We start from the raw sequence: 22,714 nt of genomic DNA, 5'->3' as shown, positions 1-22,714 counted from the left end.
TATTTGTGTTGTAGTCAGGGCGACCCCTGGTTCTATCACCACCACTGTAAAGACATCTGAACCATTTAAAACCGCTCTGGATCCGTCTGTTTACACCTCACACACTGAAATATGCTGATTTAAAAAAAAACAGTGGAATTCTCCTTTAAAGAGAAACACTTTGCCTAAAAATGGTGAATTGAAAGCTAGTAAGGGCTGGTTAGCATGATCTCATTTGCATAATGCTAACATGTAGCCACAATTGGCTTTTAACCATCACGAATGTTAATATTTCTGAGTGAAGCCATTACGTATCAGCTGTAATACAAACAAACGCACGAAAACCAAAGCACAAAAAGGCAAAAATCAGTCTTAAAACTCATTCTCTCCTCTCAGACTTACTTTGTCCAATGCCCCATCATTCACTCACAGTACTGATAATCATAATAATAACAATAATAACTATAATAATAATGCAGTTTAGTTACTCCATCCTTGTTATGAAAATACAGTATTATAAAGTACAGCATTCACTCGCTCACAGCACTCCCCTTGTGTCTTTCTGATTCATTTGCAACATGACACTTTGGAATGAGTCCATAACCTTCCACCAACATCCCATATAAATGAGCATTTTTAATATTACACATTTTATATATATATATATATATATATATATATATATATATATATATATATATATATATATATATATATATATATATATATATATATATATATATATATATATATATATGCCAGTTTCTAAAATTTTCTTAGCTCGTCCTGCAGCTGTTTAAAGGAATACTTTAGTGGTTTTCGGCCTGATCTGCATCTGTTGTGTATATTTCAGTACCACAGGCAAAATGTCAGTTCAGTAAAACTACAGAAAACCTGTTTACTTGAAACTCGCTACAAACAGAAGCCAGTGGGCAGCTGCTGAATTCTGCCAGTAGAGATTTAAACAAATCATTTATGTATACTGGGGTAAAACATGAATTTCTTCTGTCAAAAGTATTTTAAAATTAAGCCGTAAATGTGTACAATTAATCAGAATAAACCAGAATTCTTTACAGTGTAGACACTGCGCAGTAAAGTTGAATGAAACTTCATAAGCACAGCTCATCACAGTCCGTCTCGTTATAACACCTGTACTGTTTACATCGACCTAGTGAACAAGCCAGTTCACTTGAATGGTAATGGACGCAGCAATGTAAAAAAGCAACTCGCTTTCAGTTGCAGCTGATTTTGCATGGTTATTCTAGTTCAGGGGTCAGCAACATGCTGCTCCGGAGCCGCATGCGGCTCTTTTACTGTCCTGTCGAGGCTCCACAGCAGAATCAGATTTGTAGGTAAAAATAAAATAATCAGTTTAACAGTAACTGATCTTAAACACTGGTGTTAATGTAGAACAGCTAATTGACCCTTTATCCGATCCTGACCCTGATCCTGGAGATCAGCGCAGACTGCTAGTCACCATAGCAACGCAGATAATGACATCTAGCTAATAGTAATAACGAAGCGAAAACGAAAGAGAAAGATTTAAGGCGAACATCAATAATTTGGAGACAAAAAGGTTGAATTTATAATCTAGGCTAAAGTCAGCTTGTCATTTGCCAGCTTCTTGTTCAAATTCTACCATTCCACCTTAAAAAATTAGAACAAGAAGCTGGAAAATGAGAAGCGACTTTGTGTAAAAAAAAAAACCCAAAAACAATCGTTGACAGACATTTTACAAGAAGCTGTTCCACTTTTGAGGAATAGTTTCCTGCCGGAGATGTGAGAGAAACAGCTATAGCTGAGCTAAAGCTAAAAGCAGAGCAGAGCATACTATACTAGGACATTAGCACATCCTCAGATATATTTAGGCAAGGACATAAAATGTTGCGGCTCCCAAGGTGGACTGATTATTGTTGAAAGGTCAAAATGACTCTTTTTAACATTTGGGTTGCCGACCTCTGCTCTGGGATAACTTTAACCTCACTACTTCACTGATCTGAGAAGCATGAGCCTATAGTATACGGTCTCATCTTTGGGGAAAAAAATAAATATGGAGAGTCAACATAACAACGCTAACAACACGTCACATCCAGACTGTCCACACACGTCTTGAAGAAACGACACGAAGGGAGGAGTCCAGTATGGCCACGATTTTAGAGTTTAGTAGTTATAGTCTTGTAACTGCACTGCAGAGCGATGTTTAAACATTTGTTCATGGAATTTGGCAAGAGCCCACTGGCTCCAGATCACGTTTTTCTTTTCAAAGAAGCACACTGAATTTAACTGCAGTAAATGTTACAATGCAGATGCAGCAGGCTGAAAAATGTTAACAGTGTTCCTTTAAGCGTTAAGGGAATTATGGGTATGTTGGGGGCGGGCGGTGTGATGCTGTGTGGCTGCTGTTGCTCGGTGGACAGGCTGCTGCTCCTCTAACCTCTGTCCTGCTGAGCAGTGTGTCTGTCTCTTTGGGCTCTAAATCTGGACTCCCCTCGTCTGAGCTGGACGCCACATACAGTCCCAGAACCTCGTGCACCTTCACCGGCAGCTCCTGAACAGTGACAGAGAGGAGAGGACAAGGGTCCAGTTTTGATGTTGATTGATTTCACACCTCACACACTCACATATACATACATACATACATACACACACACACACACACACACACACACATACACATACACATATATATATATATATATATATATATATATACACACATACACATATACATACATACATACACACACATATACATACACACACACACACATAGATATATATATATATATATATATAAAAAAAAATTCTGCAAATATTAGTGCCCATTTTTAATTAATTTATCTTATTTTGCCTCAAAAGCTGCAGTGATCTCAAAGATCATGGTTTGTTTATGTGGCCAAAAGGGAAAGAGAGGTGAGTAAATATTCAAATGAATGCTGAATGCATGTGCACATATGCTGTAAAAATGACATGATGTTTTAACCTAAAGTGAGAAACATGACAACATACAATTGTAAACAAGAGTTTGAATTTGAGTCAAATGACATATTTTCCAAGTGAAAATAACTGAACACTTATTAACATCTCACAGTTAAATAATATAGTTACCTTTTTATGACATTAGTTTGCTCATTTTAGAGCAGAGTTTCAATATATTTGCTGAATTAATCATAAAAACGGAAAAAAATAAAACAACTTTTTACTGTTTTCCCAATATTTTTAATTCAACGTCTAAACAATAATTTTGTATAAGAATTTGCAGGATTGCGTTCAGTGTCTTCTCTGTAGCGGATGTGCCATTATATTTTCACTTAGAAATTCAACAAAAGCTGTTATTTGACCAGGGGTGCTCTTACCTACACGACTGTACACCTTCTGCCCTTGCCCCTCAGCACTGCAATGAACTTTACTATGAACTAGAGTTTGACTGATATATTAATTGGCTGATCATTTCGGATAAAATTGATGTACTGATAATTCTGAAGTTATCTGGCCAAACTCCCAACGAAAAGGCAACCTTAGACAGCCTTAGACAACCAGAGCCAATGCAGGATAACATGCAAAAATATGATATATTTAACTATATCACAGTAATAAAGACTGAACTGAATCTCAACAGGAACACCATTAGAGTGAGTACAAAAAACATTTTAAATGTAACAAAATGTCACCTTCTTCATTAAAATAACAGGTTATAACACCAAAGACCTGAACAGCTGAAGAAAATAAATGAAAAATAAGAGAAAACATAAGAGAACTGACAATCATATCAGTCAGTAAACCTATATAGGATATAGTGTGACAAATGTGCAAAAACAGAGGAAATAAGTAGGGGGCAAATACTTTTTCACTGCACCGTAGGTGAAATTTAGTGGCTGACTCTGTATCTACCTGACTGAACTAAGGTCTTCAAAGCAAGTGTCTACAAAAGCTGGGGCTGCCGGAGGACAGGTACGTATATTCTCACCTTGCACTGAGCGAGCTGCAGGTAGATGCCCTCCGCTTCCAGCAGCACCGTCTGCAGATCCAGCTTCATGGTCAGCTCATTAATGTGCTACAAAACACACACACACACACACGTTTTCTTATGGGACTTGTTGGCCTTACAATGCTCTCCATGTATCTCTCCACCTTGAACAGCTTTTTAAAAATCAGGCCAAAAGCTTCTCAAAATGATCAATGTCCCAGACATCAAACAGGGTATTCATTACCATTTCCTGCATTATTTTCTGTGATTTAGCTTTTAGAGACTTGACATCTGGTTCCTATCGCCATCACCACAAACAATTCTGAGTCGGCAAGTTTCTCTAGAATGTAGGATTTCGCAACAAACCGCTGGGACTCTGTTTACATCTTAACCATTTAATTACACAAATTTTTTGAAATATAAAAAATTCACCCTGTTTAAGACTAGAAATGTGAAATGATCAAAAACATCTTTAAACAGGCGGTGCAATTCTACTTGGTAATAAATGAAGTATCCAGGAAAGACCTAGCCTTTTATCAACAAGGACAGGTCATGACTTGCTACTTTGCCAAATAAATGATCAGCAAATAATCAGTTTAGAGCATTTGATGACATTCACCAACCATTCTTAAGAAAAACCAGTGTTTTCTTACTTTGGATTTGTTCTTGGGTAAGACACACACACTCAAGAACACAAAGGTGAGAACAGTTTAAGCTCTTTAAGAACATGTCATGAACCTGATGTAGACGTTTTCTTAAGACATTTCTCGAGAAAGGTTTTGAGAAGAAACTTAGGAGTAAACTTAGGATATTGGTGAATAATGTTCCTCAAAGAGTTCTAACATCAGATATTGTGCTCATTGTACTGTTTTCAATGTAATGCAGGTCAAATAGAATTTTTGGGAACTGAGGTTTGCTATATTTCTTCACCTTAGACCACCTTCATACCTTCAGTATTGTGTTAAAATCATGGTTTGATCCAATCAGCTCCCCCCTCTGAGACTCCAGAATGGCACAGGCCATCAGCAGGTGGAAGTTTGCACATGGCAGGCGGGTCCATAGAACCTACAAAGATACAGGGTGACCATTTTAAATGGGAGAATATACTGTGTCTACACTATTACTACTTCTATTACTACTGCTATTACTACTGCTATTACTACTAATAATAGATGTTTACACTGGGATTTTCTCATAATCAAGCTCTCTTTACAGTAGTGACAACCGCATAATCGTCAAAAGGAAAGCAAAAAAAGAAAAACAAAAAACAAGCAAAGTAAAAAGACAATATCAAAAGATAGAGAAGAGGATGGGTTTAAGCTGGGCTTTAAAGGAAGAAACTAAAAGGTTCTACAGCAGAGACTACAGTTTAATGGCCATGATGTGAAAAGATCACCACAGATATAAAGCCCCTTAACACCTATCAAACAAGCACCCGTCAGGCTGGTTGAAGAGTGTATGCTTGCTGGGAGTCACTACCAATTTCTCCAGCGTTAAACAGCTTCCCAAAAAATCAGGATCAGAATAGAACTGTTGTGAGGTCAGAGACTTACACCTCTAACGCCACATTGCTACTGCAATTACATTTAACACACCACAAACTCCTGCTACTGTGTGGTCACACGTTTTATGTCCTACCTCCCAGAGGCTCAGGATGTCCTCAAAGGAGAACTCTCTCTTATACCAGATGAGCAGCCAGCGGAAGCAGAAACACAGAGAGCCGCTGTCCTGAGAATCTACAACACAAACAACACAATAGACAGAGGTTTACATCAACACAACCAGGAAATACAGGTTAAAATTCTGTAAAATTGAGTTTGAACAGCAGCAGAGCAGGAATCAGATTTACTAAAGTGATGTTGTGGTACCAGTGTTTCAGAAAGAGGCAGTGGCTGTCTTCACATGACTTGTGCTAGCCTTCACCCGCCTTGTGCTGATAGTACCGTGTGATGGATAAACAGATGGCAGACAGATACACAAGCCTTATAACTCTGTTATGCTTGCAAGGTTAGCTTTCGCTTGGTGGTTAGCTTTCTCTCTGTAAATTTCTAACACAGAGAGACCAAAGGGCAAAGCAGTTTTGTTAACACTATGAGGGTGGGACAAACCAAATCAGCCTTCAGATTAGAGAGGGGACTGCTTACCTAAGATTACCCAAGATTAGGACCGTCCAGGAGAATTAAGGTGAAATACATTGGCCATTTACTTGTCATTTGCTCACACAATACATGTTTTTTGCATGTATATTGCATGCTCATAAGAGAAATTAAGAAAACAAGGATTTAGGTTGCACATGGGGAAGTTATATGCAATCTGAATAACATCACCAGGTGATCTGAGAAAGATAACCGACCTGGGCAGAAAAAATATATAATAAAACATATAATATATAAATGCATATGCTAAATGGTTTAATAAACCCACCTTCAAGGCAATAAAATTAAAAGTACTTGTCCAATATAAAATAAATGTATGATGTGAATGTAGCTTAAGCGGTGAGTGACCGTGAGTATGTTTTACCTAGGTAGTCACAGAGTTCTGGATCGAGTGCCCTCAGTAAGAGGCTAAGCTGGAGAAGCTGCTGCTTCATGGCCTCCTGTGATTCCTCAAAGTTCTGGTGCTGTACAAACAGAGACAAAGAGAAAACCCTTAACTATGCTAGTTCATTAAAAGACTTAAATAATTAATATGCAGTTGTCTACCTGGTGCCTAAACACACCGGCCATTCACGTATACCTACCACACTGGACACTTAATTGGAAATGTATTTTTTAAACAGATTCCATAAGTATAATAACATTGGTAAATTCGCAGCAAAAGATGGGCCGTAGTCTGTAATTACATTAATTGCCAACCTACAAAGTGCACCTATATGGTAGGCATACCTGAACGCAGGTACAAGGTGTATCCAGTAAACCACAAACTCGTTGTTAAATTATCAATTCAATTCAATTCAACATTATGCAGTCAAAGTTTGTTATGTAGTTCAATATGAGCAAATGTGGATCTGACTGACCACCAGCTCCATAAAGCCGGTCAAACACCAGAAGGACTCCACTTCATTCTGTGTGACAAAGAGAAGCGGGGCCAGGAGGTCACTCATGCCCTGGACATAACCTACATAAAGGGAGACAGAGATAAATGCTAAAACAGTGCCACTCAGCGGCTGAGGGGTGTAACTGCAGTGCATAGAGAACAGGCATACCCAGGTCAAAGTTGTACATGCAGTAGGTCATTAGCACGTCATGGAGTAGCTTCAGACCAGGGTTTTCGTTTCCAGAGAAGAAGGGATTCTGTCTGTCTGTACGATTCACATCGCGTTCTGTCCAATCACAACACAGTGATATAAAATATATCAAATATAATATAAGGAGCAACCAAAAAGGAACAGAATTACCATTTTCCCTCTTACCCCATATGTAGCTGACTAGCCAGGTCATGTCTGGTGTCTGAAGTTTGCTTTTTCAGATTTACACCAAAGCTACAAAGTTAATATAGCTACCAAGTAATAGAAACATATGCACATCAATTAGCACTGTGCTAACTTCATGCCTGAAACATCACAGATTTGTCTCAAACACTGCGCTCAGTAATCTCTAATCAACTTGATTACGTGGGTTCTTACACCGTATGACACCCTAATACCTACAAACATGGACAAAATGATTCAAAATTCAGGCAAGATGCTTACAACTGCTTTTACCTGTGGAACACATTGCTGTTGCCGGAAGAAAACCTCTCCAAAATAGTGACTTTACAGGAGAAGCAAAAAACATACTTTACTTTTAATGTAAGTTAATGGAACCAGACGTTTTTCCAAGTCATTTTGGGCCGTTTCTGTTGGTCCATTCTTCATGAAATTTTCGCAAAATGTGAAGAATGACATGCACGTTCAAACTATGTCAAAAACTGAAAAACGACAAAAAAGGAGATACAAGGTTTTCTTCTGACAGCAGCAATATATTTGTCCATTTTTAGAGATAAGAATGCACCCTGGTGACTTAGGCATGCAGTTTGCACAATGCTAATTGGTGGGATATTGTTTCGACACCACTTGTTAGCTACATTAGCCTCATAGCTCCAGTGCTGAAACCTTACGAAGAAAGTTTTAGACACCAAATATGTGTCACCTTTTTTAATACCTTCAAACAGGGCAGTCATGGGCTGGAGGTTAGGGAACTGGCCCTGTGACCGGAAGGTTGCCGGTTCAATCCCCAGGGCCGACAGCACATGACTGAGGTGTGCTGACACCTAACCCCCAATTGGATAGGGCTGCCCACCGCTCCGGGCAGGTGAGCTCACTGCCCCCTAGTGTGTGTGTCTATTCACTAGTGTGTATGTTGTGTTTCACTTCATGGAAGGGTTAAATGCTGAGGTGGAATTTTACCATGGTGAGGGTAGGGGGTGTGGAAGTATTGTGACATAAAAGCATTTCAGCGTTTTTTTGGCGTTTCATCCTGCGCTGTTTCGAAATAATGCTAAATTTTAAACAGTGCTAAGTAGGAGAGAGGAGCTGGTTAGCATTAGCTCAGCTAGCATGACAACTGCTCTTAACGCAGAAGATGTTGGTTAACTAAAGCACCGACACAAGTTTAGATAATAGTGATTCAAATCTGTGGAAGTGAAATGGAGCAACTGGCCCTGGAGGGGCAAAAAGGTGAAATGAAACCTGTTCTGTGGCGTTTGGATCTGTACCTTAACGTTAGCTTAGCAAACAGGCTACCCAAACAGCGCCACACAACACAGCAGGTTTGATTCTGACCAACTTCTACTCTGCTGACACTTTTGCTCTCTCACACAACTGTCTGAGAGCAGAAGTGGAGTGACTGGTGTTTTAGTGACAGAAAGCTTAAACTGAACCTGCTGTGTGGTGTTTGGGCCTGGGACTTTTGGCTAAGCTAACGATAGTCTAACGTATTCTGTGGTATGTGGAGGTCTCAGGTGTCAATGAGCCACTATTATGCTTAGATTTGCCTCCGATTTATCCCTTTTTCCCCTACTTATCCTATTTATTTCCATCAGCACCAACAATCAGTGAGCCCTATAGAACATAAATGGGTGCAATGCATTTATTTAGCCGTTCAGACATTGAACAGAAATTTGACACATCACCATTTTTAAATTTACATTTACGGCATTTAGCAGACGCTCTTATCCAGAGCGACTTACGATCTGATCATTATCATAATTTTTACATACTGAGATCATTTTTATACTTTATTGCCATAATATCGCCCAACACTGCTTGGCTCATCATCTACACTTGGAGTAAGGGAGAGCGCTCTATCTATTTAAAGTCTGAATGTTGATAAGATATGGAACACACCAAAATATTGACTGGCTGAGACACTTTAAAGAATTTACTGGTAAACTGTTTCAGCAATTTGGACAGCAGCAGGACTGACCGATGAGGCTGCGGTATCCTCTCAGGAGGGAGTTTCTCATCTCTTGCTCTTCACTGACTGATTTCCACTGAACTTTCATCCTGAAGTACTCATCTCTACAGAGAAGACAGGGAGGAACATACAAACATTAAGTACATTCAGATCTCAGTCTAACAGGTTCACTTGCACCACATTATGTTTGTAATGCTGTAACTGCAGACTCGCTCACGTTTTTACTCTAATAATGTCTTCCCTCTCTTTGGCTGTGCTGTTCCAGGGATAAAATCCCAGAAGAAATTTCCACACCTCCTTCCGCAGAGCAGGAACGATGCCCTAGAAGACGGACACAAACGATCACACACACACACACACACACACACAAAACCCATTCCTTGCATCATTATTAGGTCCTTGTGACAAGAGCTTTTCTTTACACTTCCTGTAGTGTATTATAGTCAGTCATTATAAGGCACTATGGTATATTTTTTAAATGGCACACACCCAACATTTTTATGTTGTTTTGGTTTTTTTTTCTCTGAGCTCTATTGAGGACATTTGTGTTTTTTATGCAAGCTATTTTTATAAGATAATTTTTTCTCTCTTTATTCTTTATAATTAACAGGCCGTTTTGTTACTCTGTCTTTGATCGATATATATAAATATGCTCCATTTTAACTGGCTGGCTCATATTGTGCCTCGCTCAGAAAGCAGTCTAGGCCAGGGGTCGGCAACCTAAATGTTAAGATGAGCCACTCCGTCTGTTCAACAAAAATCAATTCACCTTGGGAGCCACACTATGAATGTCCATTTTTCCATCTTGGCTGTAAATACGTCTCAGTATGTGCTGATGTACTAGCATAGGCTAAACGCACTCTGCTTTAAGCTTTAGCTCAGCTATAGCCGCTTTTCTCACATCTCCAGCAGGAAACTTTTCCTCAAAAGTAGAACAGTTTCTCTCAACATACGTCTTTTTATGTTGCTTTTCATTTGCTGGTTTCTTGTTCTAATTTTCCTGCTCCACCTTAAATGGTGCCTGAAAGGCCAGAAAGTAAGACTGTAATGTAATGCCAGGTTGCACTGTGATGCTGCACCATGATGCTGCACCATTTAAGATGGAACTGAAAAATTTGAACTAGAAGCTGGCAAATGAGAAGCGACTTCGGCTTTGTGACTTTTTACTGTTTGACAGTTGCTCGCTGCAGATTAAACATATCAGGAAACCAGCTCGAGCGATTATAAACACAACGTTTGTCTTAAATGCTGAAAATGCTGTTTCATCAGCTACTAACTAGGCGAGACTGTTGTCCATTTTGCTATGGTGACCAGCAGTCTGTACGCCAACCTTTAGGGTTAAAGAGTGAATTAGCAGTTCTACATTAAGATTAAGATTAAGAGACCCTTATTAGTCCCACAACGGGGAAAATTCCCCTCCGCATTTAACCCATCTGGGTAGTGAAACACCACATACACACTAAGGAGCAGTGAGCGGTGGGTAGCCCAATCCGCAGCGCCCGGGGAGCAGTCGGGGGTTAGGTGTCTTGCTCAAGGACACTTCAGTCATGTGCTGTCGGCTCTGGGCATCGAACCGGCGACCTTCCGGTCACGAGGCTGGTTCCCTAACCTCCAGCCCACGACTGCCCATAACTCCAGCATTTAAGATGATTTATTGTTAAACTGTGTTGAACGATCATCAGAGCTTTATTTTACTGTAAAGGAGGATTATTTTATTTTTACCTACAAAGCTGATTCATCTGTGCAGCCGCAACAGGACAGTAAGAGAGCCGCATACGGCTCCAGAGCCACATGTTGCCGACCCCTAATCTAGGCAGCAAACACTCTTTATAACTTCAGTCTGAATGGGCGGGGCTAAACTGCTGCTGGCTGAACAGGTGGAGTTTTGTAAACATGCTGGTTTTCAGACTTCAGACTTCACAAACACAGTAACTTCAAAACAGGCTGGTTTGGCAGCTTGGTTTCTGTGAGTTGGCTAAAGAGTGAACAGTATCTTCTGAAATTTTAACAATACTACATCAAACTTTTGTTGTCAGAAAAGCAAGGAAATGTAGTTGTCCAATACATGCGCCCTTGAGTTTGTGATCAAACAAACATTACAGAGCTTAATAGAGCGCTGCTGGTTTTAAATGCTGTTTAAGGTGTCAACTATTACATAATCAATGTTGTCGATTTTATTCTAATTAACTTCGTCCACTAAATGTTAAAAATGATTATTAAGCCCTAATAACAGGTGATCATGGTGAAAACATTGACCCACCCCTCTGAAAACCAGCTCTTTGACTTTCTGTGGATCTGTGATGCGCCCCTCCGGGTCCAGAAACTGCTCCCAGTTATCCAGAGGCTGGCCCCTGTTCACCACCGGCCGGGGACCCAACTCTGCCCCCTGCTGGCACATTCAACAACATTGTTTCTTAACTGATGTATTGAATCAGTTCAGTCATCTTAATTATTTATCAGTGGATCATTTTTCCCTCCTCTCGCTCTCTATTTAACATGAACTGGGCATTTGATTCCATAATAAATGAGAATAAAGCATAATATTGAAAATTAAGTTATAATAGTAATATAATTAATTAATAACATTACTGTCCATAATGCCTCGTATTTGCTACATGCGGCAGATAACATTACTATTCTTTACTAACATTACTGTTACTATAATATTCTTACGCATGTTATGAGCTCAAAGCCAGGCTCGTCATCGGCTGGGTGGGGTGCGTGGGGGTCCGATGGCGTGCGGGAGTGTAAAGGTGACTCTGGGGGTCTCAGTGCACCCCTGAAAAAATTTGTCACCTTGGAGAATCCCCCAAACGTGGTAGCGTAAGGGTCCTGGATGAATCTCTATACATTAAGAATCCAAAAAAGCCTTTAGACTCAAAACAAGATGCATGTTTAATGGCTTAAGAACAGGATCAGGTCAGGTATCGCCTACGTACAGAGACGAGGTCTGAACTGGCGTCATCAAAGAGCTGCAGCTCATCAAACGACTGAGAGAGGGCGCCGGAGTCATGAGGGTAGGCCAGAAACAAGCGTCCATCCACTGGAGACCTGAGAGAGAGACAGACAGACAGACACAGAGAGAGAGAGAGAGAGAGAGAGAGAGAGAGAGAGAGAGAGAGAGAGAGAGAGAGAGAGAGAGAGGGAGGGAGGGAGGGAGGGAGGGAGGGAGAGAGAGAGGGAGGGAGGGAGAGAGGGAGAGAGGGAGAGAGAGAGAGAGAGAGAGAGAGAGAGGATGACAAAAGACAAAGAATTTTACAATTCAGTGATACCAATAACTAATAACTATATAAGCAACTACTTAATTGTGAGTTTATGTTATTGCTACTGATTTGACAATCACTTAAATGCAGTGAAGATAAAGATCACTGCACTGAAATAAACTGCACACAGAGCATCTGAATGTATTAATCCTATAGTTATTTAACTCTTACTTAATAACGTAATTTTAGAATTACTAATAATTACTAATTGCATTGATTATATAAACAAAATATGATTTTTTGCCAATAGATGCTATCATTTATTACCTTAACTATAATCACTAATAATAACTAATTTCAGAGAGAGAGAGAGAGAGAGAGAGAGAGAGAGAGAGAGAGAGAGAGAGAGAGTGATATAAGTGAAAAGAAAATGTTGCAGTACTTCAATTACATAAATGATTAACTCTTAGTTATTACCCTCAACTTGTAAGTTGAAATGAACAAATATATTCCTGCTTTAACTCCATTTTTGTTGCTTTTCAGTTTCTGGCATAATTTGAAACTGCTTGTCGACCTTTACATTGCCTGTAAATTGCCTGTAAAAAGCACAGACCAAAAGAAATGACCCAAAATGACTTCTGGTTCCTTTGACTTACATTCAAATAAAGTAGTTTTTTTCCTTCTCATGTAAAGTTACTATTTTGGAGATACAAGGTTTTGTTCTGACAACAGCGATAAAGATGATCTCTTTTTTATTATCTTCACTTATAATCACTAACAATAATTAATTACACAGACAGAGTAGAGAGTCGCTACTGACGGGGCGAGTCTGATGTATCTCTGCATGGCTCTGAGCAGCTCTCTGGTGCCGCCACGATGGAAGTGCAGCGGAGGAAGGGGGTCACCCCCTCTACTGGTCAACACCATGAAGTTCCTGCCCAGAGAGAAACGGGCGCGACGCAGCGAGTAAAGCTCTGACAGCGGGAGCGAGAATGAGCCCCAGTGACCTGAGAACAAAAACATCACATCAGCAGGGTTACAACACATACATAAGCAGCCTTCTATCATTTCTATAATTGATCGATCAATCTGTGGACTATTATTTTGTTTTATGTATTATTATTATGCTGTTACTTTTTCCATTCTTAGCGCCCCCTACACTTCCTGTAGTGTACTGCAGTCTAACAGAATCGCTCATTATACCAGAGACATTATACCATCACTCATTAAACCAGAGAACTTGATCAAGAGCTTCATTTACTCCCAGGGCGCCCTCTGCCGTTTTGCAGTCACATTTTTGATATAATGTTGGAAATAAGAAGTGGCCAGGCTGCCCATAAACCGACTCTAATTATACATTATTAGAGGATGCCTTCGTTTTTATCTAAATGTAGAATTTTCTTGCCTCGTTGCTGATACAATAAACAAGCAAACACTTAAAAACAAATATCCTCAAGAGTATTTATTTAGCCAGTGGTCAGCATCCCTTCATGCAGAGTTTAGTTCCAACCTGCATTTAACATGCTACCCCTGCTTAACTAACACTATTGCAGCCAATCTGGGATTTCTGCAAAAGTTAATTAGCTGGAGCAGGTGTGGCCTTTGGTGGTTGGAACTAGTAGACTCCTCAGGAAGGTCCAGAGCCAGGGCTGGAGACCATTATGTTGAGCTGTCTGAGAAGTGATCTGCACCTGCCCAGTAATAAATAGTGCTCATAGTACAACCATGTCAGCGTGACATACAGAGGTCAGCGTATGAGGAAGTTTGAAGTTCCTGTGCTCTGTGGCTCAGTCAGACTAAAAATGACACTGAGAAACCACTTCGTTAAAATCACTTCGTTTAGAACTTCGTTACTTGGTGTCTGTTTAATAGAGTGATTATTTGGTGCCATTCCAATCTTATGCAGGTAGGCCTGACAACTTAAAAGGAAAATTTCACCATTTTTTAAATTTAAAAAAATTATTTTCAAAATTTCTGTATTATTCAGTGGATGAGAAGGTCTCATGTGAAGTGGACTTTACAGACTCAAAAACAGCACAGCCATTTCATCTACTACTCAAAATAAACAAGAAAACCTTGAAAAGATGAAAATAAACAACACTGCTAAGACCTTACAATGTGAACTGGGCATTTAGCCTACATTAAAATGTAAAAATAATCATCCGACTAATAAGACCTCCTGTTTGCGGTTTAACAGTGTAGATGAACGTGGGCTCACTATTTGGCAAGCAACAGCTCACTGTTATCCTTTTAAATGAGATATAACTGCTTTGTAATGATTTCTAAAGTGTTTATGAATAATCAATACCCATTAATAAACTACTTTTATACCATTCACAAACCCATTATAAGAGTGGTAATATTGTGAAGTGGTACCAGATACACAAAGTGTCACTGACTGAGCTTCTTAGCTGGTGGAAATCTTTATATTTATTCTAGTTTTAAAAAGAAAACAAACAGGCCTTTAAACGGTCTGTGGTGTTATTGTTTAGGGGGCTGACTTCCTGTGGTCTGCACATCACAGTAGCAGCTGGTCTTTTCATACATGCAGACTGATTTTACAAAATGATTACAGGTTCATTGCATATCATTGTGTTCAGTATAGAACTTAACCAAACTAAACTACTGTTTTTGTCTACTTGTCTCATATTTTGTCCCTTTGTCGTTACATTTGTAGCTGCAAAATGCTATTACTGATCAAGTTTCACACAGCTTCACGTTGGATGTTCTGTGGAAAGTGTCACAGAGCATGGGAAATACATACATGGACCATGCTATGATCTCTTTAAACCCAACACACTGAGATAGTAATAAGCTAAATAAATCCAAAATCATTTTTAGAGTATGTTCCCTTTTTCAATGTTGTGTTTAAAAAGATCTTTTTAATTTCTTTAAGAGTCAAGTTGAAAGAGTTATATTTATCATGAGTTTAATTTTTAAATAATAATAAAAATGTCTGTAGGCAAAGCCTTGTTTTAGCCACACCCCTAGGTGTGTGTGCATATCTATCTATCTATCTATCTATCTATCTATCTATCTATCTATCTATCTATCTATATACACACACATATACACATACACACCTACTTCTGTGAACTGTTGTCTAGTTAGCATCATATGTATCTGTCACTTATATTTATTGTTCTGTATATTTGTTGTCATGTGTATTATTATATATACTGCACTCGGCTCACACAGTGGTGTATCTATACTCTGTGTAGTCCTGTGCAATGTGCTGCTGCTGTGTGTTGCATCTTGAAGAATGACACTGTATAATGTATACCAGTTATATTCAAAGATGAAAATAAAGACCACTTGATTTTAGCTTAATTAAAGCTGCACTATGTAAACTTTGGGGATTTAGAGACCTCTCTGGAAGAAATGTGTAATGCACGCAACATGCAGAATGTACCGTGGGTCGTACTGAGCCCTTCCATGAGCGAACAAGGATCTGCGGATTGCAATGTTTGAAAAAGAATTCACAAAGAACTCAAACTTGATGAAGACAGTGTCTTCCGAGGAGGTGAGTCAATTACCTACCATTTTCATTACTTAATCTTTATCAGTATAGTGCTGACTTTGCATTTGGGCCCTAAAACATTGAGCTGGACCTTCTTTCTGAACCTGCACTTATGTATTGTATTTTATTGTACTGCACTGTTCTGTGTTAAACTCTGTTCCTTTCTCTCTGGGTATCAACAGTGACTTTTTGTTTCTAGCAGTATCTGAGCTCAGGACTAGCTTTCTCTCTAACCCACTTCTTGTAAGTCACTCTGGATAAGAGTGTCTGCTAAATGCTGTAAATGGAAATGCAACCTGTGTGTGTGTGTGTGTGTGTGATGTTAATATGTAAATTTGTAAGATGTGGTCTGATAAACGCCAGCCTTGATGTCCCCGACCTTTAAATGTTCATTCTGACTCTGTCACTACTATTAATTTTAACAAAAACTGCACTGCATATGATTTGAAGTGATCATGATATGAAGTTCATTTATGGGTAGTTGGCATGGGAGTTTTGTTTTTTATTTTGGATATATCCTTTCCTGATGATCTGAGGCTGCAATAAAGTAAATGATCCATCTGTCTGGCTTGTACTCAGCTGCTAGAAGGGAGTCTTTCCTTTCTTTATGTCTTATTCCAGGACAGAAATACAGCATTTTAAAATGAAAAGTGCTATATAAATACAAATATACTTTATCAATTGAAGACAATGGAAATGATACATAAAACAAATCTGTGGTATTGAGCTCCTCCCCAAAATCAAGACCGGAACCTGTCCTGGGTGTGGTTTCAGGTATTCAGGCCAAGTGTGAAAACACCCTAAGATGTGGACGTGTACCTGTGTCTCTGACCGGCGGGCGTTCTTTCTCTCTGCTTTGCTTCACTGTACTGATAACGGCCCAGTCCGGCTCGTACCCTGGGTCAAACTTCGTTTCCTCCTCTCCTCCTTCTCCATCCTTTCACAACAGAGCAACACAGGAAGGAGCAAAAACAAGAGAGAGAGGTAGTTTTTCTGAGCTTTGCTTGAGTGGCCATAATAGCTGGCACTGCTGAGCACATTTAGTCCTCAGTTATGGAACGGAATAAAATGGAATACTTTTCATTGTCATTTCATTCCCAAGTTTGATGCTTAGCATCAGTCAGCTAAATGGATTCCACAAGAAATATACAAACATCATCTGTCAAATGATTAAAATAATTTGCTGTGATTAATGACGTTGCTTTATGTCATTATACATAAATAATCACAGTCTTTTTCACTTTAATTTGTCCTTAAAGAAACATTGTTATACCTATACAAGTGGACAAAGTAAACTTCATTAGACTATTTATTACTTTTAATAATTGACTGGCATTATTTCATAACAAGATTTCCACCAAAGACTGAACGCAGTTTCTAATTTTCATCACCGATGCCCAGAGAGAGCAACAGTGTCTGCACGTTCGACCAATAAGTTCACATATATAGTCAACGGTTCATCTCCTCCATGATTGTTGCCTCTCTGACCCAGTCCTATTTCTTATTTCGGCCCTACCCCTTGCTCTTAAGTGTCCCCTTGCCCCTAAGAACTGAGTGGTTTAAAATCTTCCATAGGAAATATAAAGAACAAATAGAGAACATTACTTCATTAACAGCTACATTTAGGACATCATACGCCTTCAAGAGGGGGGAGGGGGTTATTTCTTATCTCCCACCCTTAATTCTTCAGTGATATGAAGCTGATGTCAGATATTCACCAGCTGCTTGTTTGAATTTTCCTGTTCCACCTTAAATGGTGCACCAGTTACATTGTGGCACCTCAAGCACCAGAACTGCTAAACTATTTAAGGTAGAATTGGAAATTTAGCTAGCTACTGAGACATTAGCATACTATTATTTTTTTAGGACAATAATATGTTGAAACGAAATTAAAGCCATCTTACCCGTTTTTCTTTTTTTCTCATAACACTTTGTTTGGAGTGAGTCTCTGAAAAACCTCCATCTGGAGGGCCATGTAGCCCTAATACTTCACCCCACCCCTCTATCTCACAAAATGAACATGCACAAAACGAAGGGACAGGGCTCAGGGGTAGGGGCAGGAGGTGAAATAGGGCCTATGGATACATCCTGCATTTTCAACACAATTCACAGCCCTAAAAAAATAGACCTTATTTTTTAATATATTGAAAAATATTCCAAACCTTTTTGGTGTAGAAGACAGCAGGTGCGTTCTTCCCATCATCCTGAACAGGGCTCCACTCCAACGCTGGCTCACCATCCTATTAGAAATTAAACAGCATTTAAACACTTTCATCTGAAAATATAAGACTTACTGTCTTCAATGGAAGAACATCACTTGATCTTCCATCATCAGTACTAATTAAAAAATATTAATTACTAAACTATTGCATTGCACAGTTACATTGCACATTACACAAAGTGTATGAATGTTTATTCGTTATTCTTTGAAATGAAATAACTAGTCTTAATATACTATGTGCTATAAACACACTATAGAAATAGCCTAAATACACTAAAAATCCAAAGGTTTGTAGACACCTGCTGATCCAGAATTTCTTATGAAACATACAACGTGTGGTGTAGATGACCATGATGGAAGGGAGAGAGACCCCAATGATCTTCAGCTATCCTCACTATACGCTGTAGGGTCTTGCAGTCTGAGGCGGTGCAATTCCCAAACCAAACGATGATGCAGCTGCTCAGGATGCTCTCCACAGTCCCCCTGTAGAACATGGCGAGGATGGGAGGGGGGAGATGAGCTTTCTTCAGTCTCTGCAGGAAGAAGAAGCGCTGCCGGGCTCTCTTGGCTATGGAGTTGGTGTTGAAGGACCAGGTGAGGTTCTCCGTGATGTGGACACAGAGGAACTTTGTGCTCATGACAATTTCCACAGCAGAGCCAGTGATATTAATTGGAAGGTGGTTACCTTGCACTCTTCAGAAGTCAACAACCATCTCCTTAGTTTTGTCCACATTCAGAAACAGGTTGTTGATTCCGCACCAGTCCATTAGCCGCTGCATCTCCTCTCTGTACGCCGACTCATCATTACTGCTGATCAGACCCACCACAGTCGTGTCATCAGCAACCTTGATGACGTGGTTTGAACTGTACTTTGCAGTACAGTCATTTGACTGATTGACTGAGCATTAGTGAGGTCAGGTACTGATGTTGGATGGTCAGTTCTGGATCACTTCAATTCATCCAAAAGGTACTGGATAGAGCTCCATCACTCCAGAGAACACATTTCTTTGCTCTACAGCCCAATGCTGGGCAGCTTTATGCTGGACATGTTGACCTGAGTCTCACCTCAGGCTTTTCTATGGAGACTATATAAACTGTGCGTGGGGGTGTCAGCAATGGGTGTTCTTTAAAGTAGCTGTATTCATTAATTAGAAGTGGTGTCTGGTAGTGCTGCTCGATTATGGCAAAAATCACTATGACAATTATTTTGGGCAATATTGATATCATGATTGTTTAACATGATTACTTACTGACCTTGGAAAACATCATAGATTTACTGAATAAAAAAAACTTAAATTTTAAATATAATTTAACTGAAAGACAAATAAACATGAGAAAACATAAGTAAATAAAATAAATGATGTATAAAATATAAATGGATACATTTACATAAATAGTATAGTAAAGATAAGTACTGAATACAAATAAATAAGATCAACTCAGTTGTTTTGCACTTCTACAACCTACTGAAAACTACTAAACATATCTAAAAAAAATACATAAAAATTAATTACACCAAAATAAATCAGAAGAGGTTGGGCTATTGTGGAAAGAGGGCCCCTGTAAAGAAAAGGGGTGAACTGGATTTACAACACAAGACCAAACAAGGGCATCATTGCAAAACAAAATTTAGATTGTCTCATTTTCGTAATAGCTGGAAGCCAAAATTGTAATTGAAAACAGAATTCAATTAATCGCCCAACCCTAGTGCCTGTATTCTTTTCACCATGCAGTGTAGATGTCCCTTACCCGCTCTACAATCCGGATGAATCCGGGAATGGTTGTGTCGTGGTTGCTCCTTTTTGCATTGGTGTGAAGGTAAACGCCCTCCTTCTCGAAGATCAGCTGTGATTAAAAACACAGAGTATCTCACCTTCAAACTGGGCACAAAATTCTGTCCAAGGTGATGTAGCCTATGACTCACACTCACATGTGTGGGTTACAACACCACCAAGGGAAAGTACTACAACTGAGGTTCAGAGTGACAGAGCCTTGTTAGTGTCCATCAAAACACCTTAGTATGAGGATGAGGATCCACACTGATCTTCAATTAACAGCAATACTTAACATAAAAGTCTAATTACTGAGCTGGTAAACAAATTATTTACCAAACAACAACAGCAACTGAGTTAAGCTCCATCTAAACAGGTCCATCCAGTAATCTAGCTAACTACGTCAGTCCGGAACATCCGACCTAGACCTTAAAACTCTTAAAACTCCGTTAAATCGACCTGGACCTTCAAAACTGGCCTAAAGCTTACCTCAGTATTAGACGCCAAACTTTGACTTTGACAGCCAAAAGAGTCATATCACGAGGGTGAAGTGGGTTTCCCAGTTTCGCCAGCATCTTGTTCGATGTTTTCCGTTCCACCTTAAATAGTGCAGCAGTTACATTCCGCCGCCTGAGAAGCCAGAATGAACCTGCTGCACCATTTAAGGTGGAACGGAAAAAATCGAATAAGAGGCTGGCGAGTAGGAACGGTGGATATAAGAGATAAAACGCGTCCACCACTGTTCTTATATGCCTTGTATATAACTCACAGTGTCCTAAATTATGCGTGTTGTCCTTTTCACCCACCTTGCGGTTCTCCGGCTCCATTCCGCCTTCGAAGAATTAAAAATGTGTAACCAAAACAACAGCAGCGCTTCTTCCGCCTGCCCCGCCGAGGCCCCGCCCACTAATCACACGTTCTGTCACGTGATCGGTGACAAAGTGTTTACTTGAACGTTCAACTCAGAAAAGAGAAAAGGCTGAAAATCACTTTATAAAATGTGTAAATAGAAATGGAACGACTTGTACACTCTGTAGCAACTACCCAGAGACTGATTTTGTCAGTATGCGAATATGCATTTATTACTGATAATACTGATGATCATTTATTGTGATTGTATGTACTGTTTGGTCTTTTGGCAAAGCTAAACGCTAAAGCTAAAGGCTTTATATTCACAAGTGCAAATTTCAGGCAAGATACCTGTTTTTGTTGCCTTTGAAAAGGAGATGGAGTATTATATTGAATTAATCCAGCCCTCAAAACACTGTAAAAACTCTTATGCCACTCGGTGTTTTTGTGTAGTTATGTGTTGCTAGGCCAGTTTTTGGGGCTCTAGCCCCTCTTAAACATTATTTAGCCCCCCTCCACCAAATGAATGTACAATGTGTATATGTGTGTGATCGATGTGTCTGCCCTGTGATGGACTGGTGGCCTGTCCAGAGTGTTTCCGGCCTTCCGCCCAGTGATGGCTGGGACAGGCTTCAGGACCCTAGGTGACATTATTTAGCCCCAATCCACAAAATGAATGTACAATATTTGTTCAAATCAACAGTATTTTTCATTGGTTCATGCCTCCAAATTCACTATATATATATATACCTTGCACTTTATTAGGAACACATATTTCTAAGCTCATTGTCCATTTTATCAGCTCCCTTTACTATATAGGTGCACTTTGTAGATTTACAATTACAGGCTGTAGTCCATCTGTTTCTCTGCATACTTTGGCACTCTGTTCTTCAGTGGTCAGGACCCCCATGGACCCTCACAGAGCAGGTACTATTTAGGTGGTGGATCATTCGCAGCCCTGCAGTAACACTGATGTGGAGGTAGTGTGTTAGTGTGTGTTGCGCTATTATGAATGGATCAGACACAGCAGCTGGAGTTTAGTTTCAAATGTAATAATTTCAAAATTTCAATTCTAATTACATTTTTCCCCAATAATAATTATTTACATTAATGTGTGAAAGAGACAGAAAAATTAAGAATGTCACTTACACATAAGATATATTTATTTTAAACATTTATTTATATGTTCAGAGGGTTGTGTGCATTTAGCTCTGTGATTTTCCAAAAGACAAAATAACAGGCTTCCACAGTAAACAATATTTTATTTTATCAATTTATTATATCAATATTATGAACAATAAAGATATTAAGGTGTTGCCGGAACTGTTTTCAGTGAATCACTGTCTCTGGGTTGCTGCTACAGAACAAGCAGGCGGTGTCAATATTATGTTTAAATTGCATAAAGTCATTTTTAGCTGGGTAGATTTTATGTATAAGTTTATTTGACACTTCTTTAACTTTATTAGTAATTAGGCATCGTTGCCAGATCTTCTACCGGTAAATACTTATCACCTCACAGCAAGAAGGGCCTCTGATCGATTCCCCCAGCTGGGCGACCAGGATCCATTCTGAGTGGAGTTTGTATGTTCTCCCCATGTCTATGTGGGCTTCCTCCCACAGTCCAAAGACATGCAGTCAGCCTAGTTGGACAATCTAAAATTGCCCCTAGGTGTGTGTATATGTGTGTGATCGATGTGTCATGCCCTGTGATGGACTGGTGGCCTTCCACCCAGTGATGGCTTGGATAGGTTCCAGGACCTTAGGCGACTAAGAAGGATAAGTGGCTTAGGTTGTGTGTGTAAGTATG

The 22,714-nt window shown here is 39.5% G+C and overlaps 1 protein-coding gene across 2 annotated transcripts; it reads right to left on the bottom strand.

Moving 5' to 3' along the window:
- Window positions 1–738: 738 nt before the first annotated feature.
- tbc1d17 (TBC1 domain family, member 17) lies at window positions 739–20,965 on the bottom strand. 2 transcript variants are annotated; one of them, XM_037545020.1, is made up of 17 exons: window positions 20,865–20,965; window positions 20,036–20,131; window positions 18,228–18,305; window positions 16,885–17,002; window positions 13,366–13,552; window positions 12,282–12,393; window positions 12,016–12,186; window positions 11,603–11,731; window positions 9,560–9,663; window positions 9,352–9,446; window positions 7,152–7,268; window positions 6,963–7,063; window positions 6,467–6,566; window positions 5,585–5,682; window positions 4,895–5,011; window positions 3,947–4,033; window positions 739–2,527 (listed from the first exon to the last, which is right to left on the bottom strand). In XM_037545020.1, exons 1-17 carry the CDS (start codon window positions 20,883–20,885, stop codon window positions 2,336–2,338), a joined length of 1,923 nt encoding a protein of 640 aa, XP_037400917.1. In that variant the 5' UTR covers window positions 20,886–20,965; the 3' UTR covers window positions 739–2,335. The 2 variants fall into 2 exon arrangements, with proteins under 2 accessions (XP_037400917.1, XP_037400918.1); XM_037545021.1 differs by having other exon boundaries at window positions 11,603–11,728.
- Window positions 20,966–22,714: the final 1,749 nt, after the last annotated feature.

The sequence above is a fragment of the Pygocentrus nattereri genome, chromosome 14 (assembly GCF_015220715.1).
Source record: "Pygocentrus nattereri isolate fPygNat1 chromosome 14, fPygNat1.pri, whole genome shotgun sequence".
Lineage (NCBI taxonomy): Eukaryota > Metazoa > Chordata > Actinopteri > Characiformes > Serrasalmidae > Pygocentrus > Pygocentrus nattereri.
Note: the sequence above shows the minus strand (reverse complement) of the source record. Positions and strands in the feature narration are given on the sequence as shown.